The 23,641-nt window shown below is 38.1% G+C and overlaps 1 protein-coding gene across 4 annotated transcripts in view; it reads right to left on the bottom strand.

Annotated features, from left to right (window-relative positions):
- Positions 1 to 23,641, bottom strand: part of SDCCAG8 (SHH signaling and ciliogenesis regulator SDCCAG8) — a 227,839-nt gene that overhangs the window by 155,937 nt on the left and 48,261 nt on the right. For all 4 annotated transcript variants that reach the window (XM_004439590.3, XM_087424486.1, XM_087424487.1 and 1 more), the window contains 4 exons: positions 21,707 to 21,845; positions 12,135 to 12,287; positions 4,825 to 4,959; positions 1,629 to 1,745 (listed from right to left, as the gene is read on the bottom strand). In XM_004439590.3, coding sequence (XP_004439647.1) covers positions 1,629 to 1,745; positions 4,825 to 4,959; positions 12,135 to 12,287; positions 21,707 to 21,845 — 544 coding nt within the window. The remainder of the gene's footprint in view (positions 1 to 1,628; positions 1,746 to 4,824; positions 4,960 to 12,134; positions 12,288 to 21,706; positions 21,846 to 23,641) is intronic.

Below are 23,641 nucleotides of genomic sequence, written 5' to 3'. Positions count from 1 at the left end.
ACAACACTCAAAATCATGATGAAAACTGTTAATGTTTCACTGTTTAGCAAGAAGTGTTTACAAATGAACACTGCTCCTTTTAAAATCCTGCAATTGTAGCCTCCACCCATCACTGGTTAATTAAAATGAGATACAGTGCTAAAAGACAAATATTACAAATACATCTACACAGGTTATTCATTTACAAGTGATATTATGATTGTATTGTTCCTATAGAGGTTTTTCTCTCTAGAACATTATAATGTAATTTTAAATAACTCAGAGACTTTTTTGCTATATTTTTCCAGTTAGTCCAAAACGTTGTTGGCAGATGCTATAGAATAACATAAAAGGTATATAAGAATGCTAGTGAGCATGCCAATATGATACCTTTTTTTTAAAAAGTCGTAATACATCAGGAAAGGAAAGTTCTGTGTTTGGTTTGGTAATCCCAGACCTTCAGTCCCTGATAGAAAGGATTTTCAATTCCACTATCAGGCACGCCCCCAAGTGGAAGGAATAACATAGTTTCATTATTTGTACATGTTAATAATGAAAATTCTTCTGAAAATTTAAAACTCGTTATAACACTTTGAATATAGTAGTATAAAGGCAGAATCTGATTTTAGTTGCTTAGATTTTAATTTGGTGCCAGGGATTTCAGTTATGATTCCTGATAATTTCAGTTATGACTCTCTGATAATTTCATTATCACTTCCATTTTCAATACTTTTCCTTTGCATCATTTGCATAGAGAGATGATTGGGTTGAAAGGGAAAATATGTTGGAAAATATGATAAAAAGCTTTGAATTAGATATATATTTCAAAAAAATTACTTAAGGCTACCTGCTTTTAAATTGTAGTGATTTCTTTAAACTATTGACACTGAGAACTCAGTCTTATTATTTTAATTACACAGATTTATCAACCTGTTTTCATTGAATATAAAGAACGAATGCCTTCAATGTTCTGTACTGTAACCTAAAAATACAAATCAAAAGTTAGCCTATTCGAATTGCCTCTCTAAAAACTTTATCCATTTGTCAATTAAAATCGGAGTATCTACATGATCTCAACAAAGATATAACATAAAACATCTGTTCAAACTGAAATTGAAGTAAGCAGTATTTTCTCCCTTACATTTATAATTTCACTGTATTTAGGCTTCCTAAGCGAACATATTCATGGTTATCTTAGTTAAAACTGGTTTCACTCCGCCAACAATCAATTTGATTGACATGTTTACATATCAACTCATCTCATCTTACAAATTTTAAACTTTTTCACTTAAAATTGGATTCAAGTTGGCATCTTTCAAGAACTTTATGTACGTATATTTTAGGTTCAAACTGTGCATTAGAACATTTTTTTCTGCTTTTGTAAGTAATAGATACACATATCCAAATGTATATTTATGACCTGTCAGATTGGAATTTTATATGCGTGCAGTTGTATTCTCACCATTTCATGTGAAAGGTGATTTTAGGCAACTATAAATGAAATCCTTTTAATAGTATAAACTGGATTGTTCCCTTAGTTAGAAACAATATAATAGAAATAAATGAGTTACGAATAAAACCACATCAACTTCACAAAGAATGTTAGTTACGTCTTGAATTGCTGCACTTACGCTTGTGGCATCTCTTACCTGATCTTTAATTTCAAGATCCCTGTCAGATTTTGCTCTGTACTCTCTGTGCTCCTTTTCTGCCTCATCCTTCTCCATTTTGGTTTTATTCAACTGATAGCGCATTTCCCCACACACCTGTTAGATTATAAACACTACATCAATAGCTGCTGGAAACTACCAGGCGCTGTCTGCAATTAGATCTTTTGGTGCCCCCTAGAGGTCATATAAATAAAACACAATAGAACTTTTCTAATGGCATTTTCTGTTAGAATATTTAATACACTCTGTTAAGATGTGGAGGCAGTATCCGGGATTATTGAGTCTAACAAATTACAGATAGAGAAGTGCATAACTAAGGAAATTAAGTAATGTGTCCAAGATTTTTTATGTAAAATAACAGTTTCAATTGCATATTATCATCCAAAATGCACTATCATCTCAATTTTAATGAGGTAAAGTTATTAATTAAAATATTAAGCTATGTTATTATTCATTCAAACTGTTATAGTTAAATAAGTAGACACTCTACATTATAAAATGTTCCTTTAAAGACTTTATCAGTTACGCTGTTATTTGAGGAAATTTATCAAGAAATGTTCTTGCAGCTAATAGGCTATGTTATTGATATTTAGGTGTGCAGGAGTACCCAGTATTTACTGTAAGCTTTGTAGATAATGTCAATCTTATCATGCATAATACTATGTATTTAAGTTAAAAAAGACTGTCTGGTAAAAGTCATAGACTGCACCTAGGCACACTCTGGATTTATAACTGTAGCATTCATTCAGTATAAAAAGAAAATATACATTTAAGTGAAATGATTTTAATATATCATTAAATAACACACACAGTATCTTTAAAATGTTGTGCATCATCCTTTATACAATGTGTTGTTGTTTTTTTTTTTTTTTCAGTCCAGGGCCACTACAGACATAAATATATTTGGAAAATGCAATAAGCAGAAAAATATAAATAAATTATGAGCCTTTGTGATAACTGAGAACCTATAAAGAGATCAATTAACACACAAATCTGTTGAGTCAGCTTCTAATTTACAAATACAAGTTTTAAAAAATCATGTATCAACCAACGGTTATACTTGCTTGAAACTTTTGGTATTTCTCCAAAAATGATGATTAGAATTTTAGAAATTAGTTCCATCATTATTGAGGTATTAGAATCTTATAAAACCCATATGCATTTCCTATGTTCAAATAAAAAATACTTATAAAAATAAAATAATCCGTGTTCCAAAGTATATCAACAAGACAGAAGAAAAAGTCAGTAAGCGTCTCCCCAGTGGCCCTCAAAAAGCTAGAAAAAGAATAAAATTAGTAAAAATTCTATTTGAAATTCAAATGCCTTCAATGTGTGACAGGTGATCCTTCCCATTTCAAAAAAATTAGTAATTTACAAAATGTTATTAATTTTAAAGCTAAATAAAATTTAAAAATAAAGAGTGACAGAAAAACATTAGAGGGGCCCTAAGTTACTTCCTTTCTCAGTTCTTCACTACTCCAATCTATTTGATTTACATATATGAATGAAACAAAAAAATCCAAATTGATAATACCAGAAAATAATAATTACATAACCGTGGTGTATAAAACCCAACATCAATACAAAATTACTCTATGAAATAAATGTCTAAGCATTAGGTCCTATTTAAAATTATTTTATCCCTTAATTTTATTTTTAAAGTTCCCTTACCGAAGTATTTTCAGTTTAGAATTTGCTCAGTTATCCACAACACTTAAATTCCATCTAAAATAAATCACCAAGTCAAATTGAATTAGAATTTTATTATCTCAGGGATGGAAGCGATCTCAAGGCACTCTGCTGATGCTTGAGTCCTTGTGGACAGTTCCAAACAGAGAGTTCTCTCCCTACAGTGAACTGAAGACTCTCACCACACCTTTCACTCATAAAACCTGGGTTAACCATTTCCTTCCCTGGCACCAATTCCATTAGTTCTACCCCGCCTCCACACAAACACATCAGTTATATTGGCATATATGATATTTTAAACTTCTACATTAGCTAGCTGGAATTTTAGAAAGCAAATAGAGAATCATAGAAATTCAAAGAAAGAAAAGAAAAAATAGGCTCCCTTTCTTAATATATGTTAAAGCTAATTTTAATTACTAAATTATAAAGCAACAATGGCATTAAAAATGCACCAAAATTTAGGAAAATATGTTGAGAAGTAAAATGCAATATGAAAAGAGTATGTCATTTTTTTTTTTTTAAAGATTTTATTTATTCAGCTTTTTCCCCCCAAAGCCCCAGTAGACAGTTGTATGTCATAGGTTCACATCCTTCTAGTTGCTGTACGCGGGACTCGGCCTCGCGTTGGACGGAGAAGTGGTGCCTCCGGGCGCTCCCGGGATCCGAACCCGGGCCACCAGCATCAGAGCGCGCGCACTTAACCGCCAAGCCACAGAGCCGGCCCGAGTATGTCATTTTAAACAAAATTATCTGTGTACGCATTGGTGAAAAATAAATTGATTTAATTTATTACATCATGCATGCCCATGCTTAGTTTCTTAGTTTTATAACAATTGATTACTGAAATCTATATGGACTTCTAGTGTTTCTTAAATAAGCACCTTAACATTAGCCAGTGAAGATCATTAAACATTTTAGTTCTTGGTTTACAAGTTTGTGATGCCCATAGCGCAGATAATGTGCTATTTTAAAGTATAAATGATAAGGACCAATAAAATAAGGAGTTGTAGTATTACAATCTTGATTTCAGAGACCAAGTCTGAAAAGGAATGGGAGGTGGAGAAATTTTTATGTTAAGCACACTGTTCACGTTGTAAATATGTCTTTTAGTATTATTGTGAAGAACAAACCTATGCTGTCTCTTGCAAAAATTACTCCTAATTGACTAATTTAGAAATACAAGTTTTATCAAACATTCAATAATTAAAGTAAAAAGACTTCCTTATTTACAAGTCTGTCTCAGCCACCTAACCCTTCAGCTCTTCGGGGACGTTAATTGTGTCTAATTCATCTTTGTATTTGTGGCGCCCAGAGAGAGCCCACAGATATAAGTAAATGTTTGCTGAACGACCATTAGGTGGACCTTTATTATCTTGAAGTTACAAAAGTTTTCTACGCCAAACTTCTTTCTGAGCTTTGCATATTAGCAAAAATTTTTTCAAAGAAAATATTTAAGCAATTATTAAACTAAAATATCTCTTTATACCTTTGTGACATCCATTTCCTGGGAAGCAAGCTGGTTTTGAATTTCCTCTAGTTGATTAATAGCTGCAATCTTCTCTCTTGTAACCTTTTCCACCTGGGCCTCTAATTGGGCAATATTCTGAGACAGGGTCAACATCTGTAAGAGGAAATAAAAGTCCTAAATGATAATGTCATTTGACAAAATAAATACTAAAAATATCTTGAATTAATAGAGTCAGCACGTCCTTGGGGCTCTCGCTGCAAGTCATTTCTCTGTGGATTGGGTATGTCCATTTCTCCACGTCCTCAACTCATTTAACCCCCATGACCTAAATATGTACTTCCCTCCTATTCATTCCCTGGTCTCTTCACTCATTTTAGAAAACATTTAACAAGATGATAAAAATCAAAGTTTTGGCTGAAACCCTAAGGTGACAGATATCAGACACCCATGGAAGTTATGAAAGAGACTGACATGGATATATTTCAGAGGAGATGTCCAGGAATCAGACAACTCTTAAACCATTCTCCCACAGAGAAGGCATAAAAGGACTGATTGGGAGAGCTAGGGAGGCAGGAACCTGTAAAGAGAGCTACTGGTGCTCTAAGAATCCCATTCCACTTACCCCAGCAACAACAAAGAAGAGGCTCTCTGTAGCTCCCTTTGTTGGTAAAACCTCCCTGGCCTGCCCATTATCTAGCTATCCCTATTCCTCCTGTAGGATCCTTTCAGCCATTATCTCCTCTCCTCCACTGACTTCCAGCTCCCAGCACAAAATAGGAACCCTCCATATACTCCATTGATATTCAGCTAACGTGCCCTGGGACAGTCATGCCTGCTGTTTGCAGACAGCACGCATTCTGACTGATTGTTGCCCACGCTGTCCTGGTGGTTTTATATTTTCACTATCGCTCTATCACACCCCAGCCTCTACACACCTCTCACGCAGTACTTCTCACACTGTTTTTAGTTGTCTGTCTGTTTCCTCATTAGACTAGAAGTTCCTCAAGGGCAAGTTCCTCGAGAGGCACCAAATGTTTGATGAATGAATAATTAGAACAAATGGCTTTTCTGAGGGACTCTATGGGTATCAGGCTCTTAGTTTTTCTTCTCAGGGTTAGAAATGCTTTCTAGATCTTAGATTTAACTTTTATAGTATTCTGTTTGCAATTACGTTTTACTCTGCTCCAGTAAGTCAAAATTCTCTAGGCTCTTAATTTCTTATTTGTAGTAGCCGTTTTAAAATGAAGAAGAAATGCTACCTTACCTCAGAGCAAAACATATAGGGATATCTACCAGTTTTGAATCTGTTAAAACAAGACGGTAACGAATTTGAAATAATAATATTTGAAATCTACCGTTGTACACGGAAATGGGTATGAATTCAATTTTACAACTGAAATCAATAACTAAAATTTTGTGATAAAAATCAAGATTGCCTTTGAGTGATATAACTAGCAAAGGTGACACATGAAAATAATGGGCCTCTGATAGCTATTTTCTAATTTAGAAGGTAGAAGTATTAATTAACTTTTCTGGGGATTGTGAATTGTATATTTGACTTATGGTTGTTTACAGGTACTTCTTATCATCAAAAGATTGGCTACAAATTTAACTTGCAATTAAATTACTTTTACTAATACCAAGCTATGAACTATCCTTATGCATATTACAATCTGAACCTAAAATTAAAGGTCAAAAGAAGTTAAATGTAATAAACCAAAAATATTAATTTAATTCCTTTAATTTAAAAATTCAAGTTCATGAGTCTCTGTATTATGAATGTGTAATTATGGCTTTTCCAGAACCATACAACAGCAACAAACTCTAATTACCAGGTACTAAAAATCATATTTTAAGTGGAGATAGATCTTGTGGTAAACATATTAACATTGTGTGGTTTTTTAAGTAAATATGCTGACATTTATTTTGCTAGTTGTGAATTCTGAGTCCGTTTCTATTATAAGGCATCTAACAAATCTCACTCTTTCCATATGATTCCCTTCCTCTGCCACCCATCACGTCTTTCCTCTGCCCACTACCTGTCTGCTCCCTCCTGTCACCCACTTCCTGAGGCCTCCCCTCCTGTTGTCACACCTTCTTTTTCCCCACGCCCACCATCTGGAAGTCAACATTACACGGCAGGGGCTTCTCCACCCACATCTGTTGCAGAGACAGAAGTAACAGAGACAGCTGCAACACTGCTGGATGCCCAGGGCGTTGACATCAGGCAAGTCCTTAACACTTTGACGGGGGCAAGCAAGAGACAAGGACACCCCAGTTGAGAGAGCGTGATGGAAATCTCTGCACTAGAGCAGTCCCTAGTGTACTGAGCACCGTGCAAAGCAGTCCTCCCTCTACAAGAGAGACAAGAATCCAGGATTCTAGCGATGGGCTGTTATCAAGGGAGCCAACTGAGAAAATGCGGGGACCACAGGGGGCGCTCAACAAAGATATGATGGATGATGGACTGAACTAGCAAACCTAGTGGCTCAGAGCAACCAAGGACCATGACTGAGGACAAACAAACTCACAGCAGGCAACGTTCATGGGGAATGATTCCAAATCTGTCTGGGTAGAAGGCATCTGTTCTAGAGCTTTCCACACACATGAAATTTAAAAAGAAGGAGTAAGAAGAAAGGAAAGACGAAAAATAATAACAAGAAAGGAAGAAAATCTAGAAGTCCCACAAGCATTCCTCACTATGGGAAAGCAGGGGTCCTTGCTATAGCATGAGCTACAGAGCACCTACAGTGTGAGGATTCACTGTTCAGTCTCCCTGTGAGATTCACCTCCTGTGCTAGGCAGTGTGACACACATTCTCTCTTTTAATCCCCTTGGAGAAGGAATTATGTCAGATCAATTTTCAGTTGAAAAAATAAGATTCAGAAAATTAAGTAACTTCCCCAAGTTCATTCAAGCTGATAAATAAACAGTAAAAGTGGGCTTTATATTCAAACCTGTCTGCTTTTCCTGACATGAAGTTCCAAGAAATCCATCCAATAGGCTACTTCTCTCTTTCTCTAGAGAAGAATAATAATAGCTGCAGCTAAAATGTATTAAATGTCCACTCGAAGCCAGGTATTGTATTAGGTGCTTTCAAAACATTATGTTGTTTAATCCTATCAGTTCCTTGAAGTAGATCAACTCCCTTTTTTTACTCTTCTGAAAGCCACTTTCTGCCACTTCCGGGTGAGAGCACTTGCCTCAGTGCTGGGACCACACTCGACTCTTTATTCATACATCAAATGTCAGCCAGGGCTTACTGGGGTCCAAACAGATGACTTGGACTCAGAAATACATTGTTTATCTGTGGCCGCCTTTATTCACGAAATGACTGTCAGGATAAGAAAGAGGTTCTGTTACATAAGAAAGCACCAGGAACACTGCCTGGCACATTTCAGCCTTCCTTTGTCCTTTCTTACCAGGAATTCTCATCAACATATTTTTATGACTACTCAGCAGGACAAAAGTTTTCTAAACAACCCAGATAATAAAAGTCACCTAAATGTGAACATGGCTGGTCTTTGCTATTGATACCATCCTCTGTCTCACTCAACACAGTTCACAACTTTACCTCCCTCCATGCCTTATTCATGCTGTTTATAGCCAGCATTCCTTCCCCCACATTCTGCATTTCTGAATCCTACCTATCCTTTGAAGCTCAGTTAAAATGCCACCCTCTCCACAAAGCCCTCCATGATCTCTTGCAGACAGGGATCTGTTCTGATCCTCTGAATTCTCGGCATTTTAGTCAGACCTTTCCAATGGCAGGGGACCTTTTTTCTTCCCCTTGTATTGCATTCATTCATTCATTCAACAAATATATATTGAACACATTTTTTGTGAGAGGGATGTGCCAAGCAATGAGGATGTTAACAGACCACACATTCTAGGAATTCACAGTAAATTAGGGGAGACAAACAATTCAACAAGGATTTGCAATCCACCGAGTTATGGGAACCCACATGAGAGGCTCCCCCTTCATCTTTGGGAGGCTGTGAGAGGAGGTGGTATCAAGAAGAACTCTGAAGGATCAGTCAGAGAGGGCAGAGGAAGATATCTCTAGGCAGGGGGGCAAAGCACACGCAAAGTCCTGAGATGAAAACACAGTACGGCAGACTGGCATGTCGGCACGTTTGAGGAGGTGCAAGGAGGCCAGTACGGTGGCGATGCGAGGAAGAAAAGTGAAGGGAGGTGGGACTGGAGAGCCAAAGAGAGGAGGAAAAATGTAGAACCCTTATGCTATGCTGAAGGATCCTGAATTTTATCCAAGGTGTTGCAGGGAGACATGAAGGATTTGAAAGCACGAGACAGACATGTTGACACATTCATTTTAGAAAGATCATCCTGGTTGTAGTTGAGAGAACAGATGAGAAGGAGGTGAGACTGGAAGCAAAGAGACCACTGGGGCTTTGGGAATCATCCAAGGTGAGATAAGGATGGCAGTGGGATGGAGAGACCGGGCAATGTAAAATTCCTGGAGGCCCGAATCGCTAGAACTTGGCGACTTAATGATGTGCCAGGAGAGGGAGGAGACAAGGATGACAGCAGGTGGTTCCACTGGGAGAGGGAAGATGGGAAGTGAAGCTGGTTTGGGAGCTCAAGATTTAGGAATTGATACCATATGTATGAAATTAAAGCCACAGTAATGCTAAAGACACCTAAAGCTCTCTGCTAAACTCTAGAGCCTTCTATCAAGCAGCTTTCTGGATGTATCTCCTTCATTGTCTCTAAAGCACTTTAAATTGAGAGTAACCTAAAAGGCACACACCATTATTCTCCCAAATCAGGACTACAGAATCAGAAATCAAGGAAAGAGAATCTTTTAAGGAGAATAAAAACTAAAAAATATTCACTAAAAATAGCACAAGAAGTCTTCAGTGAACATAGCAGTGGTAATTTCATTGGCTGTGGGCATAGAAGCTGAAATGCAGTAGGCTGATGAGCGAATGGGAGGAGAGAAAAAAAAGACAATACATACAGACAAATCTTTCAAGAAACCTGACTATTAAGGAGAAGAGTAAGCAGGGAGATGGAATTACTGAGGTGGCTTCCAACCTTGGCTGCACATTGAAATCACCTGGACAACTTTAAACAATACTGATACCTGGATCCAACCCTCAGATGGCTTCACATAATTGAGGTGCAGATTGGGCAATGAGATTTCTGGAACTTCTGTGTAGCCAAGATTGAGAGATTGTTTCTTTCAACAGGTGAGAGAAATTGGAGAGTATTTTCCTGATGATAAGGAAGAGGCTGTAGTGAAGGAAAGGTTGAAGAAGAGAGGGGAACTAATGGAACAAGGGCCCTGAGGTGGTGGAAGAGGATGGGATCCAGAGCAAGGGGAAAGGAGTGGAATTAGGCCTCTCTCATTCTGGGAGGGTTGGGATGGAGGAGAAATTTCACTTTAAGGCAGAGGTGAGGGGGAAGATATATAGTTGAAGTGGTTACTACCTAATGGTAACTAAGGCTTTCCGCTGAGAATGAGGGGAAAGGTAGCATGGCAGAGAATCGGAGGAGATTAAAGTGATTTGAAACAGTCCTTGAAAAATAGGCCCAAGATACTATTGCTTCCCACCTGGGACTACCATAATTAGTTCCCACCTGATCTCCAGGCATTTATTCTGGTTCTCCTTCCAATCTATTGACAGGTGATTTTTCTTAAATGTAAATGGCATCATGACACTGCTCAATTTAAAGCCATTCAATGGCTTCCAATACTTTTTGGATAAAATTCAAAACCCTTCACCGGGATTTTAAGGCCTTTCATGATTTGGTCCCTGCACACTTCTCCACACTCCTCTCCCACTACTCTGTCCCTCACCTCCTAGACTCCAGTCACCTGGCCTTCTCTAAATTCCTAGGAAGTATGATGCTTTCTACCTCCAGAGTCTTGGGGGTATTGTTTTCCTGGATCTGAAACTCTTCCTCTCAACTCTCTACCTGACCACTCCTACTCAACCTCTTGTCTCATTTTCAAAATCTCTTTCTTAGGAATGTCTTTCATGACTCCCTAGACTAGGCCATATTTGCCTGTGATACATTCTCACGGGACAGTATACTGTACCTTCATGCCTTTATCACAGTGGTAATTAAAAAGTCATTTATGGAAGTATGTGTTTAATGTCTGCCTCTCCCCCTAGTCTGTAAGCTTCCTGAGGGAACTGCACTGGTCCTGCGACTACCAAATTCCCAGGCCCTCCAAGTGACATCTGTTGAAAGCTGCATCAACGGGAGAGAGACGAATGCACAGGAGGACTGCTAGAAAGCACCAAGAGAACCCTGGACACTGAGGACCATGAGGGTACAGTGGTGCCATCTGCAAGGTTGTGGGCTTTTCACCAGCTGAGATCACCAACCCAGGCCAGAGAAGGTAGATGGTCAGACTTACCTATAGTTGGGTTTTGACAGGCATAATTTTAAAAAAAAGATGAAAAGACAAGGGAGTTGACAGTAAATGCCTCAGGTACCCAGAAGACTTAAAACTGGGCAGAATTGGTGATTTTTCTCTTTATATAACTTCAGGCTTGCACACTGCCCTGCACACAGCAGGTACTCAGTAGATATTTGCTGAATGAGTTAATTACCACATTTTGGAATGTTATAACAACACAGCATTTAGGGTACAAAATGTGAGTCTGCTTTAATAAAAACAAACAGAACATGTAGCAGTTGTTTTGGTTACTTCAGGGACCACATCCTGCTCAATTTTACTCTACTGTAGCAACTTTAAAGCTAGCTTCCACTCAACTCTGTATTCCAGTTTGTTATTTTCAAACTGCCCATTTCATGTTATCTGTTCTTTTTGCTGTTAATTTCTCCCTTCCATTTGCTCATCGGGTTACGGTCATTATTCTTCATGAAATTAGGTAGAACCTACTTTGTACAGTGCACATAATCACTTTTTCTTGGTTACGTGGTTTCTTATAAGTGTTTTCTCTTCTGCAAGTCTAATTTGGGAATGGGCACGAAGCAGGGGAGTCATCTGTTCTTGATTTAGCCAAGGTTGAAATGAAATCTGGGCATCTGCAGAGCACATACTCTCCCCTTACAAACATGAGAGAGGGAATCAAACAGAACAGCAGGATAAAGTAAATTTCACAATTTCATCTGATGGAATCTAATTGATTATTTTATTTGGAACAGTCAGAGAATATAAGTTTTATGGAAAAATAGAAAATTTTTATGAACTGTAAGTTGTAAGAAATTTGACCACTTACAAGGTTTTAAAATTTAAAGTTCATTCAAGAATTGCAGCCTATAGAATCAATGACATCACCACAAACATTTCTTCTGCAATGTGGATAACAAATTGAATCCTCAAGTACCTTTGATTCCATGTCCTCCCTTTCTTTTGTTATTTCTTTTTTCATCATCTCTTTCTCAAAGGCCCTTTTCTCTTGCTGAGATGCAAGTTCTTTTTCAAGCCTTTCTGTCTGCCTCTCCAGTTCGCTCTTCAACTGCTCACACTGGATTAAAGCCTGCCAGAAAAAGACAGTGAAATGGAGCTTAGAATTTACAAAAATAAGGGGAAAATGAGACAATTAAGTTTTACTTTTATTTAAAATAGTTAAACACATTATAGAGTCTATTAGAATAATTTAATATTTGTTAACACCACTTACTCATCTAAAAAACAGTATTCAAATGTTACATTGATGCACATATTTCAATTTTCATACTTAAGGCTATATTAATTTATCAACTAACGAAATTCAGGTAGTGCACCTTGATGAGGGCCACTGATGAATCAGAATTCTGAAAAAGGGGATCAGAAAAATGAAATCTTCTAGTATTTTCAGTTACATATCATGTTTATGCTACAGGAAATATGTAAGCATCCAAATTAACTGGTTTTTCATTTGCTCATGCTTAAAAAATTATTTGAATACTTTAAATGATAAAGAGATCAAAATTTTAAAATAATCTCGGTTAAAAAAATCCGAATAAAATTAAGGTGCCTAACATAGAAAATCTGAATCATTCTATGGTGTCTTAGTTTTATCCCAGTGGCTCTCATCTGCAATATCTACCTCGCCCAACCTCTGTTTTCCCCTGAATTGGTAGAAAGAAACCCAAGTCTCCTATGACTTATATACTGTGTGATCATAAATTTGACAGTCAGATTTGTTGTTAATGGAGATGGAAATGGTCTCAGTAAGCTCTGTGAGTCTTATGCATAGCTATGCTTCCCTCTGGTGAAAGCTATAATAAATACAGACAAATATCTAGGATACATGAATTTTCCTCTCTTCATCTGGAAAGCAGTAAAGTCCAATTTCTTGTAAACTCTTCTCGAAAGTTTCTATACTTCTAGGCACAAAGTATAGGGGTAAAATTCAACGGTCTCAGATTAACAGATAAGTAAATAGGATGACTAAAACATGATTCTCCTAGGGAGTTTAGTCCTAAGTCTAATTCTGGTTGAGAATGTTTGGAAAAGAACATTTTAAAAGAAATGAAAAAGCATAATTTTTCTATAATTTAAGCCCTTGGAGCATGAATTGAAATATTATGATTTAGAGACCTTTATGCTTCAGAATGCAATTGCTCTTGTGAAAAAGATTTTATATGAACCTAATAAAAATGTTCATAACTTTTGCTGATGTAATGAATACTACTGGTATGAAAGAATAAAATGATTATTGAATATAAACCAATATATCCAATCAGAAGGTTTTTAACTGAATGAAAGCTCAGGAGTCAACATTATTAACTCCAGGAGCAGTGGAAGGGACTGCTGAAGATCTGAAGATCGGGCTAACATGAGAGCAAAAAGAATCAATTCAAAGAACTCAGTCAATTCAGGAACGAGGAACAGTAAATGATCCTGACAGGATAAGAGGCCTCATGCCAAGACAGGATGACAGAAAGCAAAAAGGACAAAGCAAGAACCTGTGAATCACTGAAACAAAAACATTGCTGAAGCCTGGGTCTGTAGACGGCCTTCTCTCTATTAGGACTAACCACCACCAGTGGATGATGATGAGTATGAAAGCAGTAATGAAACAATGAATAACAATATTACATTAAAAACTGGTTATCAGCTTCCCTTGGTGTGTGACCAATGACTCCATATTATAAAACAGCATTTATTTTTATTTGTTTTGATTTTAATATATACATCCAGTTGCAATGAAGAAAATATTACGACTTAATAACACTTGAAATTAGAAAAGTGATTTAATCTTTCTAAAGATATCTCTCTTACAAGGGACCTCACATACTAGAAGATTTGGTTCTACTAAACAAATATTTATAAACTATTTCCATTAAAGCTTTTTCTTTTAATTCTAGGGCTCCCTCTCCTAGTTTCTAGAATCCCAGCTGATTCAGTATCCCTGACTATACTCATCTAACCATTCAGTAAAGGCATAACTGAATTATCAAAGGCTAGGTCAGTAAATGGTCAATTACTATTAACTGATAGATCTTCATAGGTGATCAACTTAGTTTGGGGCCTGCAGCTGCCATTTCCCCCAGGAGTTTCCAGAGTGCTGGCTTCTCTCTTTCCTTGAGCACAGCCCCTTTCTTGATGGAAATGGCTGTAGGTCTTGGGGAGTTGAGGAATTACACTTTCCCCCCACCTAGCAGACTCAATCCACAAGAGACCCTTTCTCTTCTGGGAAATTTCTTTATTTGTGGTCGTTCTATGCTGGCCACATTAACACATTTTTCAAAACATAATTTATTGGACTTGATATTCTCAGTCCTAGTTTTAATAAACCAAAGAGTATGCATTACCATCTTAACGGGGTCAAAACATTTTCCAAAACAAATTTATATCTAGTTAACTCAATTTTTAAAATAGGAAAACTATTTTAGGACATATAAAAGTCCTTCCCAACTGCTAGATTTAGGTTCCTAGAAATCCTTATGATAGAAGAATTCATGATTAAAGAATTAAAGATCTTATGAGAAATATAGAGTTCCTCCTATGAATGTAAAACCTTATGAAAATGTTTTTATTTTTATGAAAAAAAGCCCACAAAATAAAAATGATTATCAATACATTTTAAGCATTTAACTTATGAATAATGCAAATTGTTGATTTTTAATTTATAAACTCTTGCTTACTAGAAACCTATCAGTCAGCCTATCCCTACCTCCCATTTTCAAGATATTTATAATTTGCTTTTGTTTTGTGGTAGATAATGTACATATAAAGAAGCATTATTTTCTATGACTGTGCCTGCAATCAAATACTCAATGCTTTTCTGATTTTCTTTTTACTTTAGGTTTCTAATTCTTGCCTTTCTGATTCTGCTGTAGTCCAAAAATAAGGCTAATTTGGATCCTTAAAAAGAAAAAAAAAGTTTTGGGGACATTTATTCAACCTACTGGGTTGGTATTTTTAAAAAAATCTTTCTTTAGAGGGTTATCTCATTTTAGATATGCTCAAGGTAACTTCACGTCAAAGCCAACAATTTCCCTTCAAATAGAAGCAGGCCGGTCTAAGGCCTGGTTACCCTTTCATTTTGTAGCTTTCCCCGCCATCACTGCAAGAGCCTCTACTCCTCCATCCTCATTTATTCCCAGGTTTATTTTTTTTCTCTTTTAAAACTATCCCCAGTTGTAATGACTTGCTATTTTCAAAGAAAAACAAAAACATTTACTGAGCTTTTACTGTGTGCCAGATATTTTGCTAAATGGCTTACAAGGATTAATTTATTTGTACAAGGATCAATTTATTTAAGTCTCTCACTAAATTTTAAGTGGTTCTTATCACTCACTTGAAGAAACAGGCTTTGAGACATTAAGTAACTTGCCCAAGATCACAGACCTAGGAAGTGGCAGAGTAGGCATTTGATCCAAGGTAGTTCCACAGCTGAATCTATGCCTGGCATTATAATTTTCTTACATTACAGATTTATTTTCTTATAAAATCCTCAAGTGTTTCCACTGCCAATGTAAATATGTAATACAAAAAAATTCCCTCTGCTTCCTTAGCATGCAATATGCAAAATGGAACACTAGATGGCAACAAATGTCAAGGAACTGTAAGAACAAAGTAACCCTTTCACAGCTCAGTAACAAAGTGGTTGGTGCTAAAATTAAAATATGTATGCCATCTCACTTTTTACTCTCAGAAAGCAAAATTCCTTATGTATTTTAGCATACTTTAGAGATAAAAACTACAAACTGCACTGCATTTTGTCAACTGCTTAGAACACAATCCTTGCATTATTACTACTTCAGTAAAAAATTCTACAGATTCACAATACACAATAGCCTCTCTAGTTCTTAACCGTTAAATTTTACAAGCACCAATTACAAATATTCATATTAGTATTTAAAGCTAATAATTGACTTTAATTCAACAAACATTTATTGTGCAGTTAGTACAGACACGGCCATCTGAAGAATACACTGATAAATATCACAGACCCCGACTTGCAAGGTCTTTTGGTACAGAGAGCTATGTAAACAGCTACCAATATTATACACAACATCAGTGGGAATATAGAGGAGGAAGAGATTAACTCAAACAAGACGCAGCTGGGGAAAACTTCTGGGAAGACTGCTACCTGAGTTGTTGAGCCTCATCGGCTGAATAGATATTTCACAGATTAACACAGTACAGAAAACATAGCATCAACAGATTCACAGACATGGTCAATTGTAGGTCACATTCTGGAAACAGCACAGGTTTTATATGAAAGAGTGTAGTAAAAGATAAGGCTAGAAAAGTTAGAGTGGGGCCATACTGCGAAAGATCTGGAAGGTCCTGCTAAGGAATTTACCTTTTATTCTACTGCAAGGGGAAAGCTACCTGAACAGGGAGATTTACAATTCAGGAAGACTTTGGCTGCAGTGTGAAAGATCTACTGGAATTGGAAGGGATCTGAGGGAGACCGATTAGAAGGCTATTGCAACAGTCTGCACAGGTTGCTTAAGAGTATGTGAAGACTTGACGTAGGGCAGGAGTAGAGGAATGGAAGGGAAGGCATAGCTCCCTAAGGGGCTCTGAAGAGAGAGGGAGAGTTGGCAACTGATTGGATGTAGCGAGTGAAGGATGGGAAGGAGCCAAGATATTTTAAAGGATGCAAGCCAGGGTCGTTGGTAAGATGAAGATGCCACTATCTGAAAAAGATAATACAGAATATGGGAGAAGCAAAAGGAGTGGTGAACAGGAAGGTGGAGAGAATTAATAATTTGGTTGGGTAGAGTTTCAGATGCTGGTGGAACATCATCCATATAAAGAGTTCTAGTAGCAGCAAGAAATGTAGGCCTGAGGCTCAGGAGCGCAGTCAGAGATAAAGGCACAATGTGGGAGTGTTCAAATGAAGGTCATGGTCTGGCCAATGGTCAGGGCAACAGGAGTGGAAGGCTAGGAACTGACTCGGAGGAAAATCTGCATTTAAGGCTTGTGGAAAACAGGTTAAAAGAGACTTGAGAGGAGTAGAGAAGAGTAATACAAAGAGGACCCATAGGAGTAAAATATCTGATAAATGAAAAGAAAGGGATGACATGTTACGATAAGACAGTTCATGGCTTCTGAAACCACAGAGTTGGAGTCGATTGAGGACTGAGATGAGGTCAGTGGGTTTAGTAATCAGGAAGTGACTGGTGACCTTTACACAAGCGTTCAGCAGCACGAAATCAGACCATGGTTCGTTGAAAGCCTGGCTGCAATGTGTTCAGGGGTGAACGGAGCGCGACAAGGGTAGAAGACTGTTCTAAAAGATCTGCCAGTGAAATGACGGTGCAATGGCAGTAGATTAACTGGAAGCTGATCAAACGAAGGCTGCTTTTCGTTTGTCTGATCAAGAATAACAGCTGCACAGAGGACGAGGGAGAAAGACAGGATGAGGGAGATGGAGGAACAGAAGATACAAGAGAAGTGTGATGACAAACGGCTCAGGGTCTCTGAAACCCTAGAAGCAGGAGATATCAAGAACTTAGAGAAAGAGACTCATCTTGGGAAGTAAGGGGGCCAGATGAGCAAGAAAAAGGTGAGTAGAAGACACATTTGAGGTATGAGAAGGTGCTGAAGAGGCTCTTGTCAGTTGGTCGCGATCTCAATAAAGCGGGTCATCTACTGCGTACGAGGAGCTAAGAGTGGAGCTGGGGAAGGGAGAAGTGGAGTTCTGTCCATACATAAGGGAGTTAACTGCAAAGAAAAGAATTGCTCAACAGCACCTATAACCGCTGAAGGTGACCAGGATTACCTCCTGTGGTATTCACTCTGGGGCTTTCTTAAATAGTTTTCTTCAGCAATGCTTGATAGCTGAAAATAGCAATAGAAAAAAATGTGTGATTGGGCTTAACTTTCACTGGGCACCGGCAAAGTGGGTAAACTGGAAAGATAAGAATACAGGAAGTCTAGAGTGTTAGTGAGAATAGATTGCAATTCCTTTAGTCGGTGGATATTTACTGAATCCCTATTATATGCCAAGCACTATGCAAGATGCTAGGGATTTAATAGTGAACAAGATGGATACCTTCCTTCCTGTCAGAGATTTTAAAGTTTAATGAAGGATACAGACAAATAAATGATAATAATGCATTTTGATAAATGCTGTAATAAAGAGTGGTTCTCAACTGGGGGCAATCCCCCTCCCAGAGGACATTGGGCAATGTCAGGAGACATTTTTTGGTCATCAGAACTTGGGGGAGAGGGGTATGCTACTGGCACTAGGGGGTAGAGGCCAGAGATGCTGCTAAACATCCTACAATATGCAGGACAACCTACAAAACAAAGATTATGCAGCCCAAGTTGTCAATACTGCCAAGATTGAGAAACCCTGTTATAACAGCACATAAGAGTTACTCAAATCTACGATGGAAGATCAGAGATTTTCTAGAGATAGTGGCATGTAAGCTAAGATCTGAAGGATGGAGAAACTATCCAGGCAGGGGAGTGGAGAAGACTCTGCATGGCATGTACAAACACCCAGAGGCTGGAAAAAGCATGGCATAATCAGGGGGATTAACGGCCATCACCACCACCACCACTTATTTTAAAATGCAGTCCTCATTAACAATCTTAGGAGTCAGATATTATTTCCATGTTACAGATGAGAAAAAACGGAGGCACAGAGAATTAAATAACTTGCCCTAGGTCACACGGCTAGTGAATGGTGGGGCTGGAAGTTGAATCTAGGTCTGACTAACTCTAATAAGACCAAGCCCAACCTCTAAAGTCTATTGCCTTTCCAAGCTGACCGTGGCCGAGGCTGTTGGAGGAGAGTCATAAGTGACAGCGAAGGGTTAAAAGGAAGCATGTTATCACAGACCTCGTAAATATGTGAAAGAGTCTGGACATTGTCCTGAAGGCAGCAGGAAATGGCTGAAGGATTTTAATTCAGAGAATCACACTATCAAATCTGCTCTGAAGAAAGATCACTTCCTGGCTGCAGTGTAGGGAATGCAGTGAAGGAAGGGAATGTTGTCGTTCATAAATCCAGACATTACAGCAGCCTGAATGAGAAAGGTGACAGTGAGGAAAGAAGTCAGGAAAACTCCAGAAACTAAGATCTGTACTCAGTGATCGGTTAGAAGTAAGGCATGAAGGAGACGATGACGCCCAGGTCTCCGGTCAGCGCATGTTAGTGGACAAAGGTGCCATTCAGTGAGCAGAGGACACAGCAGTTTTGGGGAGGGAACAAAATGAGTTCAATTTGGGATTGTAAAATTCATATTTAAATGGAAAGAGAAGACCACCAGCTGGTTGGAGACAACAGATAAAATGAGATACAGAGGAGGGTGAAGAACTAGGGGCAGGAATGAGGACACAGAGTGGATGTTAACTGGGATAGCGAGGAAAGCAAAGTTCTGGTCAAAGAGAGCAGTGTCAGAGTCTGAGATCTCATGGACACTTCAGTTCACGAGGGACTACAGCAGAGTAGGGAAAAAACATTAGAACTAAGGAAGACAAAGTGTGTGGGGACTAAGGTAATGCAAGGTATTGCATATATTAACGAGGCAGATGTTGAAACCTTTAAGGATGATGAAAGGAGATAAGGTGGAGGGTGCTATAGACTGAATGTTTGTGTCCCCCCAAAATTCATATGTTGAAACCTAACCCTCAATGTGATGGAATTTGGAGGTGGGGCCTTTGGGAGGTGATTAGGTCATGAAGGTGGAGCCCTCATGAATGGGATTAATGCCCATATAAAAGAGGCCCCAGCGGCCCCGTGGCTTGGTGGTTAAGTGCACGCACTCCACTGCTGGCGGCCCGGGGTTCAGATCCCGGGCGTGCACCGAGGAACCGCTTCTCCCGCCATGCTGAGGCCGCGGCCCACTTACAGCAACTAGAAGGATGTGCAGCTATGACATACAACTATCTGCTGGGGCTTTGGGGGAAAAAATAAATAAATATAAATGAAATGTGGAAATTCCATTAAACTTATAAAAAAAAAAAAAAAGAGGCCCCAGAGAGACCCCTCGCCCCTTCCACCATGTGAGGGGACAGAGAGAAGGCAGACCTAAAAGCTGGGTGTCACCAGACACCGAATCTCTCGGCGCCTTCTCTTGGACTTCCCAGCCTCCAGAGCTGTGAGAAATAAATGTTTGTTGTTTAAGCCCCCGTCTGTGGTATTTTTGTCATGGCAGCCTGAATGGACAAAGATGAGAGAGAAAAGCGTAAGATGCTAAAGCTCTTTCAAAGTGTCAGAGATTCCACAACTATTTTATAAACCTAGGTAATAAAATGCACGATTTTCTTTTTAAAAAAGTGTCAAAGAGTGTCTTCTGGATTGAGAGTTTATGATGATTAAGGTTAGGAAGAAGAGAGACAACACTGTTCTCAAAGAGGAGCGGTAACTGAGAGTAGGCGCCGAAACAAAGGCCTGGAAAAGGCAGTAAGAGTGAGGTGAATGCTGCTCCTCTGTCACAGCCAGAGGAAATGACATGAGGGACAAGGGCCTTCGCTGGAGGCTGAGGGTCACAAGATCATCAAGGGGCAGTGAGAGTTCAGTACAAATGAAGAGACAGGAGTGTTTCAGGAAACAATAAAGTATGTTAGGGCGTTTGGTCAGAATTAAACATAAGTTTTGGAAGGCACAGGGGCATGAGTAATGAAAACAGGGAGGGTCAAATGGTCTGGGAAGAGTTAGGGATGAACTGGATAGAGATGAATGGATAAGCTATGACTGAGAAGAGGCTTAATACAGAGTTGAATAGCCCAGTATTTCAATAAAACACTGCTGCTACTATATGGCTTAGACCAATCCTATCCAACAGAACTTTCTGTGATGATGGAACCTATATCTGCATTGTCCAATACAGTAATCAATAGCTACATTTGGCTATTAAGGACTTGAAGTATGTCTAGTGTATAAAGGGAAGATATATACCAACTGATTGTGTGGCCCCCAAATATAGCAATCAATCAATATAGCAACGAATCAACAGTAACCTCCTATGATTCACAGTGCCTAGAACACTGCCTGATACTAAGTGTTAACTTTTACTGTCATTATCATTAAATATAGTTGATTTGGCATACGCTGGATCCACACTCATAGCTCAAGATGCTACTAAATACATATATTATCATCTGTGGCATATTTGGATGTTCTCAAAATTTCCCACGTACAGAGAAAAAACATTTATCTTTAGTCACACAGGAACATATAAAAATGGGTGAGTATGGGTGTTAAGATTGTCACAGCACTAAAAATTATCAGCAAATAAAAAGATTAAGCATACGTCTCACAAAGTACTTTACCACATTGTACTATATTTTCTGAATAGTGATATAACAGGAGTATTTGCAGAGGAATAAGAATTCTCCAAGTAGTAAACTTGTTTAATTTAGAAAAGTCAACATTAACAGATTGGTATTCACTTTGTGTGTCTGGATAATAGTTACGGAAGAATAACCAAGAAAAACTCAGAAAAAAAAAAAAAGAGCAATTACGGCATGCCTTTATTTTAATCCTATTACACTTGCCTTGGTTTTCTCAAAATTGGCTTCCTCGGTCATCTGTACAGCTTGCTTCACCTGCTCGTAGGCACTGGCTTCCCTCTGCTGCACATCTGTCAAGCTGCTCCTCACGGAAACTAGTGCGGACATTAAGTCATCTCTCTCTCTGTCGGCACAAAAAGAGCATTCAAAATGAGAAATGATCAAACGATTGTGTATTCGTAAAGTCAGGAAGGAAAAAGCATGAATAGGTATTGGAAGAAGAGCCAGGGCTGCTGGCTCAGCACACACTACAGCAGAGCCCAAAGAAAGACCCCCTGTCCTCACTGGGTGAGGGGCGACACTCATGGCAGGCCTGCATCTGCTGGGACAGTCACCTATTGTGCAAGGCCTGGCACAGCAAGGGCTGCAGATTGAAGCCCAGAAAAGAGGAAATTAGTTTAAAAATAAAAAGTGGTGGTGGGGGGCTGCTGAAAAGGAAAAAAAGGGCAACAAGTTAGGGAAGGTGGGCATTGTATCTCAAAGTAGAAGTAAACATGTTAAAAACGGACCACTAAGGTTTTGTTTACATTGCTGACTCTCCTCTCCCTTTCCTGAACAAATGGATGTCCTTGCCTCTGTTTCTGCCTCCACAATCCTCTTTATTGCTCTTCTCTTTCAACTAAATTCTTTCACCTACTTCTGAACACATTTCTTCTTTCAATGGGTAGGCCTGTCGAATCCCTCAAATGGCCTGCTTGTGCCTATAATGCTCATAATGTAACAAAACCTTATCCCACTGGGTTTGATTGGGGACTGAAGTGAACCAAATGCCAAAATGCTTTGGCATGGAAAAAACCAAGGATCCAATCTCATGGGTTAAATAAACCCCATATAAAAGATGCCAGGATATCTGGAATTTATCCACTGGATAAAAATGACCAGTAGACCAAAGAGAAGCTGAGGTGGGAAACTTTCTACACACACAAAGCCAAAAAATGTAAGTTGGACTGTTACGGATGCTATTCTACGCTCTGTTAAAGAGCTCAAGTTTTAAACTGTGCTTTCAAATTCAGCTGAAGTAACTGCTTGCAGTTTCCTTCTCATTGCCAAGTTCCAAGCTAGCAGAAAAGAGCCAACTGTGATTTTCTTTCAATTTAGAAAACTTTAAGGAGCCATAATTTAAAAGATCATAAACTCTGAGCTTGAATTGCTTTCAGAATTAACCAATGACTCCATTAAAAAAAAATCCCTTAAAGATAAAATAATTTAAGCTATTCGTGGTATTTGGAAAGCAGCCATATTTTAAGGAATACGTAATACTGAACAAAGTTACAATTATTAGCAGTTTCATAAAAGCTCTTGTTGTTTACAAAAAAGAATAAATTGCTTCAAATATCATAAAATTCATGGTGCATGGTGATCTTCATTTTAGAATTTCCTGATTCGTTGGTTTTAAATTGAGAAAAATAATTTATTTTTTTGTCCTAAAGGAAATGAAAAAAAGGTGTTTATTTTTATCAAATATAATCAAACACAATGATTATGTGAAAAAGTAGAAGAATCAAAGCAAGATTAAATTATCCTACTTAAGTAGTAAATTAAATGCAAGCAAAATTGAATTTATATTTATTTGAATTTCAAAATAAGCTCTAATGTAAAAGGGGACTAGCTTCACTGAGAATATGCAATCCAACTAGAACCTATAATTCTAGAAGAAAATATAAATTTACTCTTTAAGGATAGCAAGGTCAACATGGGCATCCTATAGTCACCTTTCTTAAAGGTCTAAAACCTACTGAAAAACCAAAATTACTATTCAACAATAATCTTATCTGTTCCTGATACCATGCCATCATCAAAGCCAAAGTTCCAAAAAAAAAGAATTAACAAAAAAAGCTCAGTGTTTCTAACTATGTTAACAGACAGGTCACAACAGGATCAAAATGTTACAGATCTGCTTCTTACACTTAACACATTTAA

The sequence above is a fragment of the Ceratotherium simum genome, chromosome 36 (assembly GCF_057802395.1).
Source record: "Ceratotherium simum simum isolate JZ-2026a chromosome 36, ASM5780239v1, whole genome shotgun sequence".
Classification (NCBI taxonomy): Eukaryota; Metazoa; Chordata; class Mammalia; order Perissodactyla; family Rhinocerotidae; genus Ceratotherium; species Ceratotherium simum.
The sequence above is the reverse complement of the archived record's forward strand: the minus strand, read 5'-3'. Positions and strand labels throughout refer to the sequence as shown.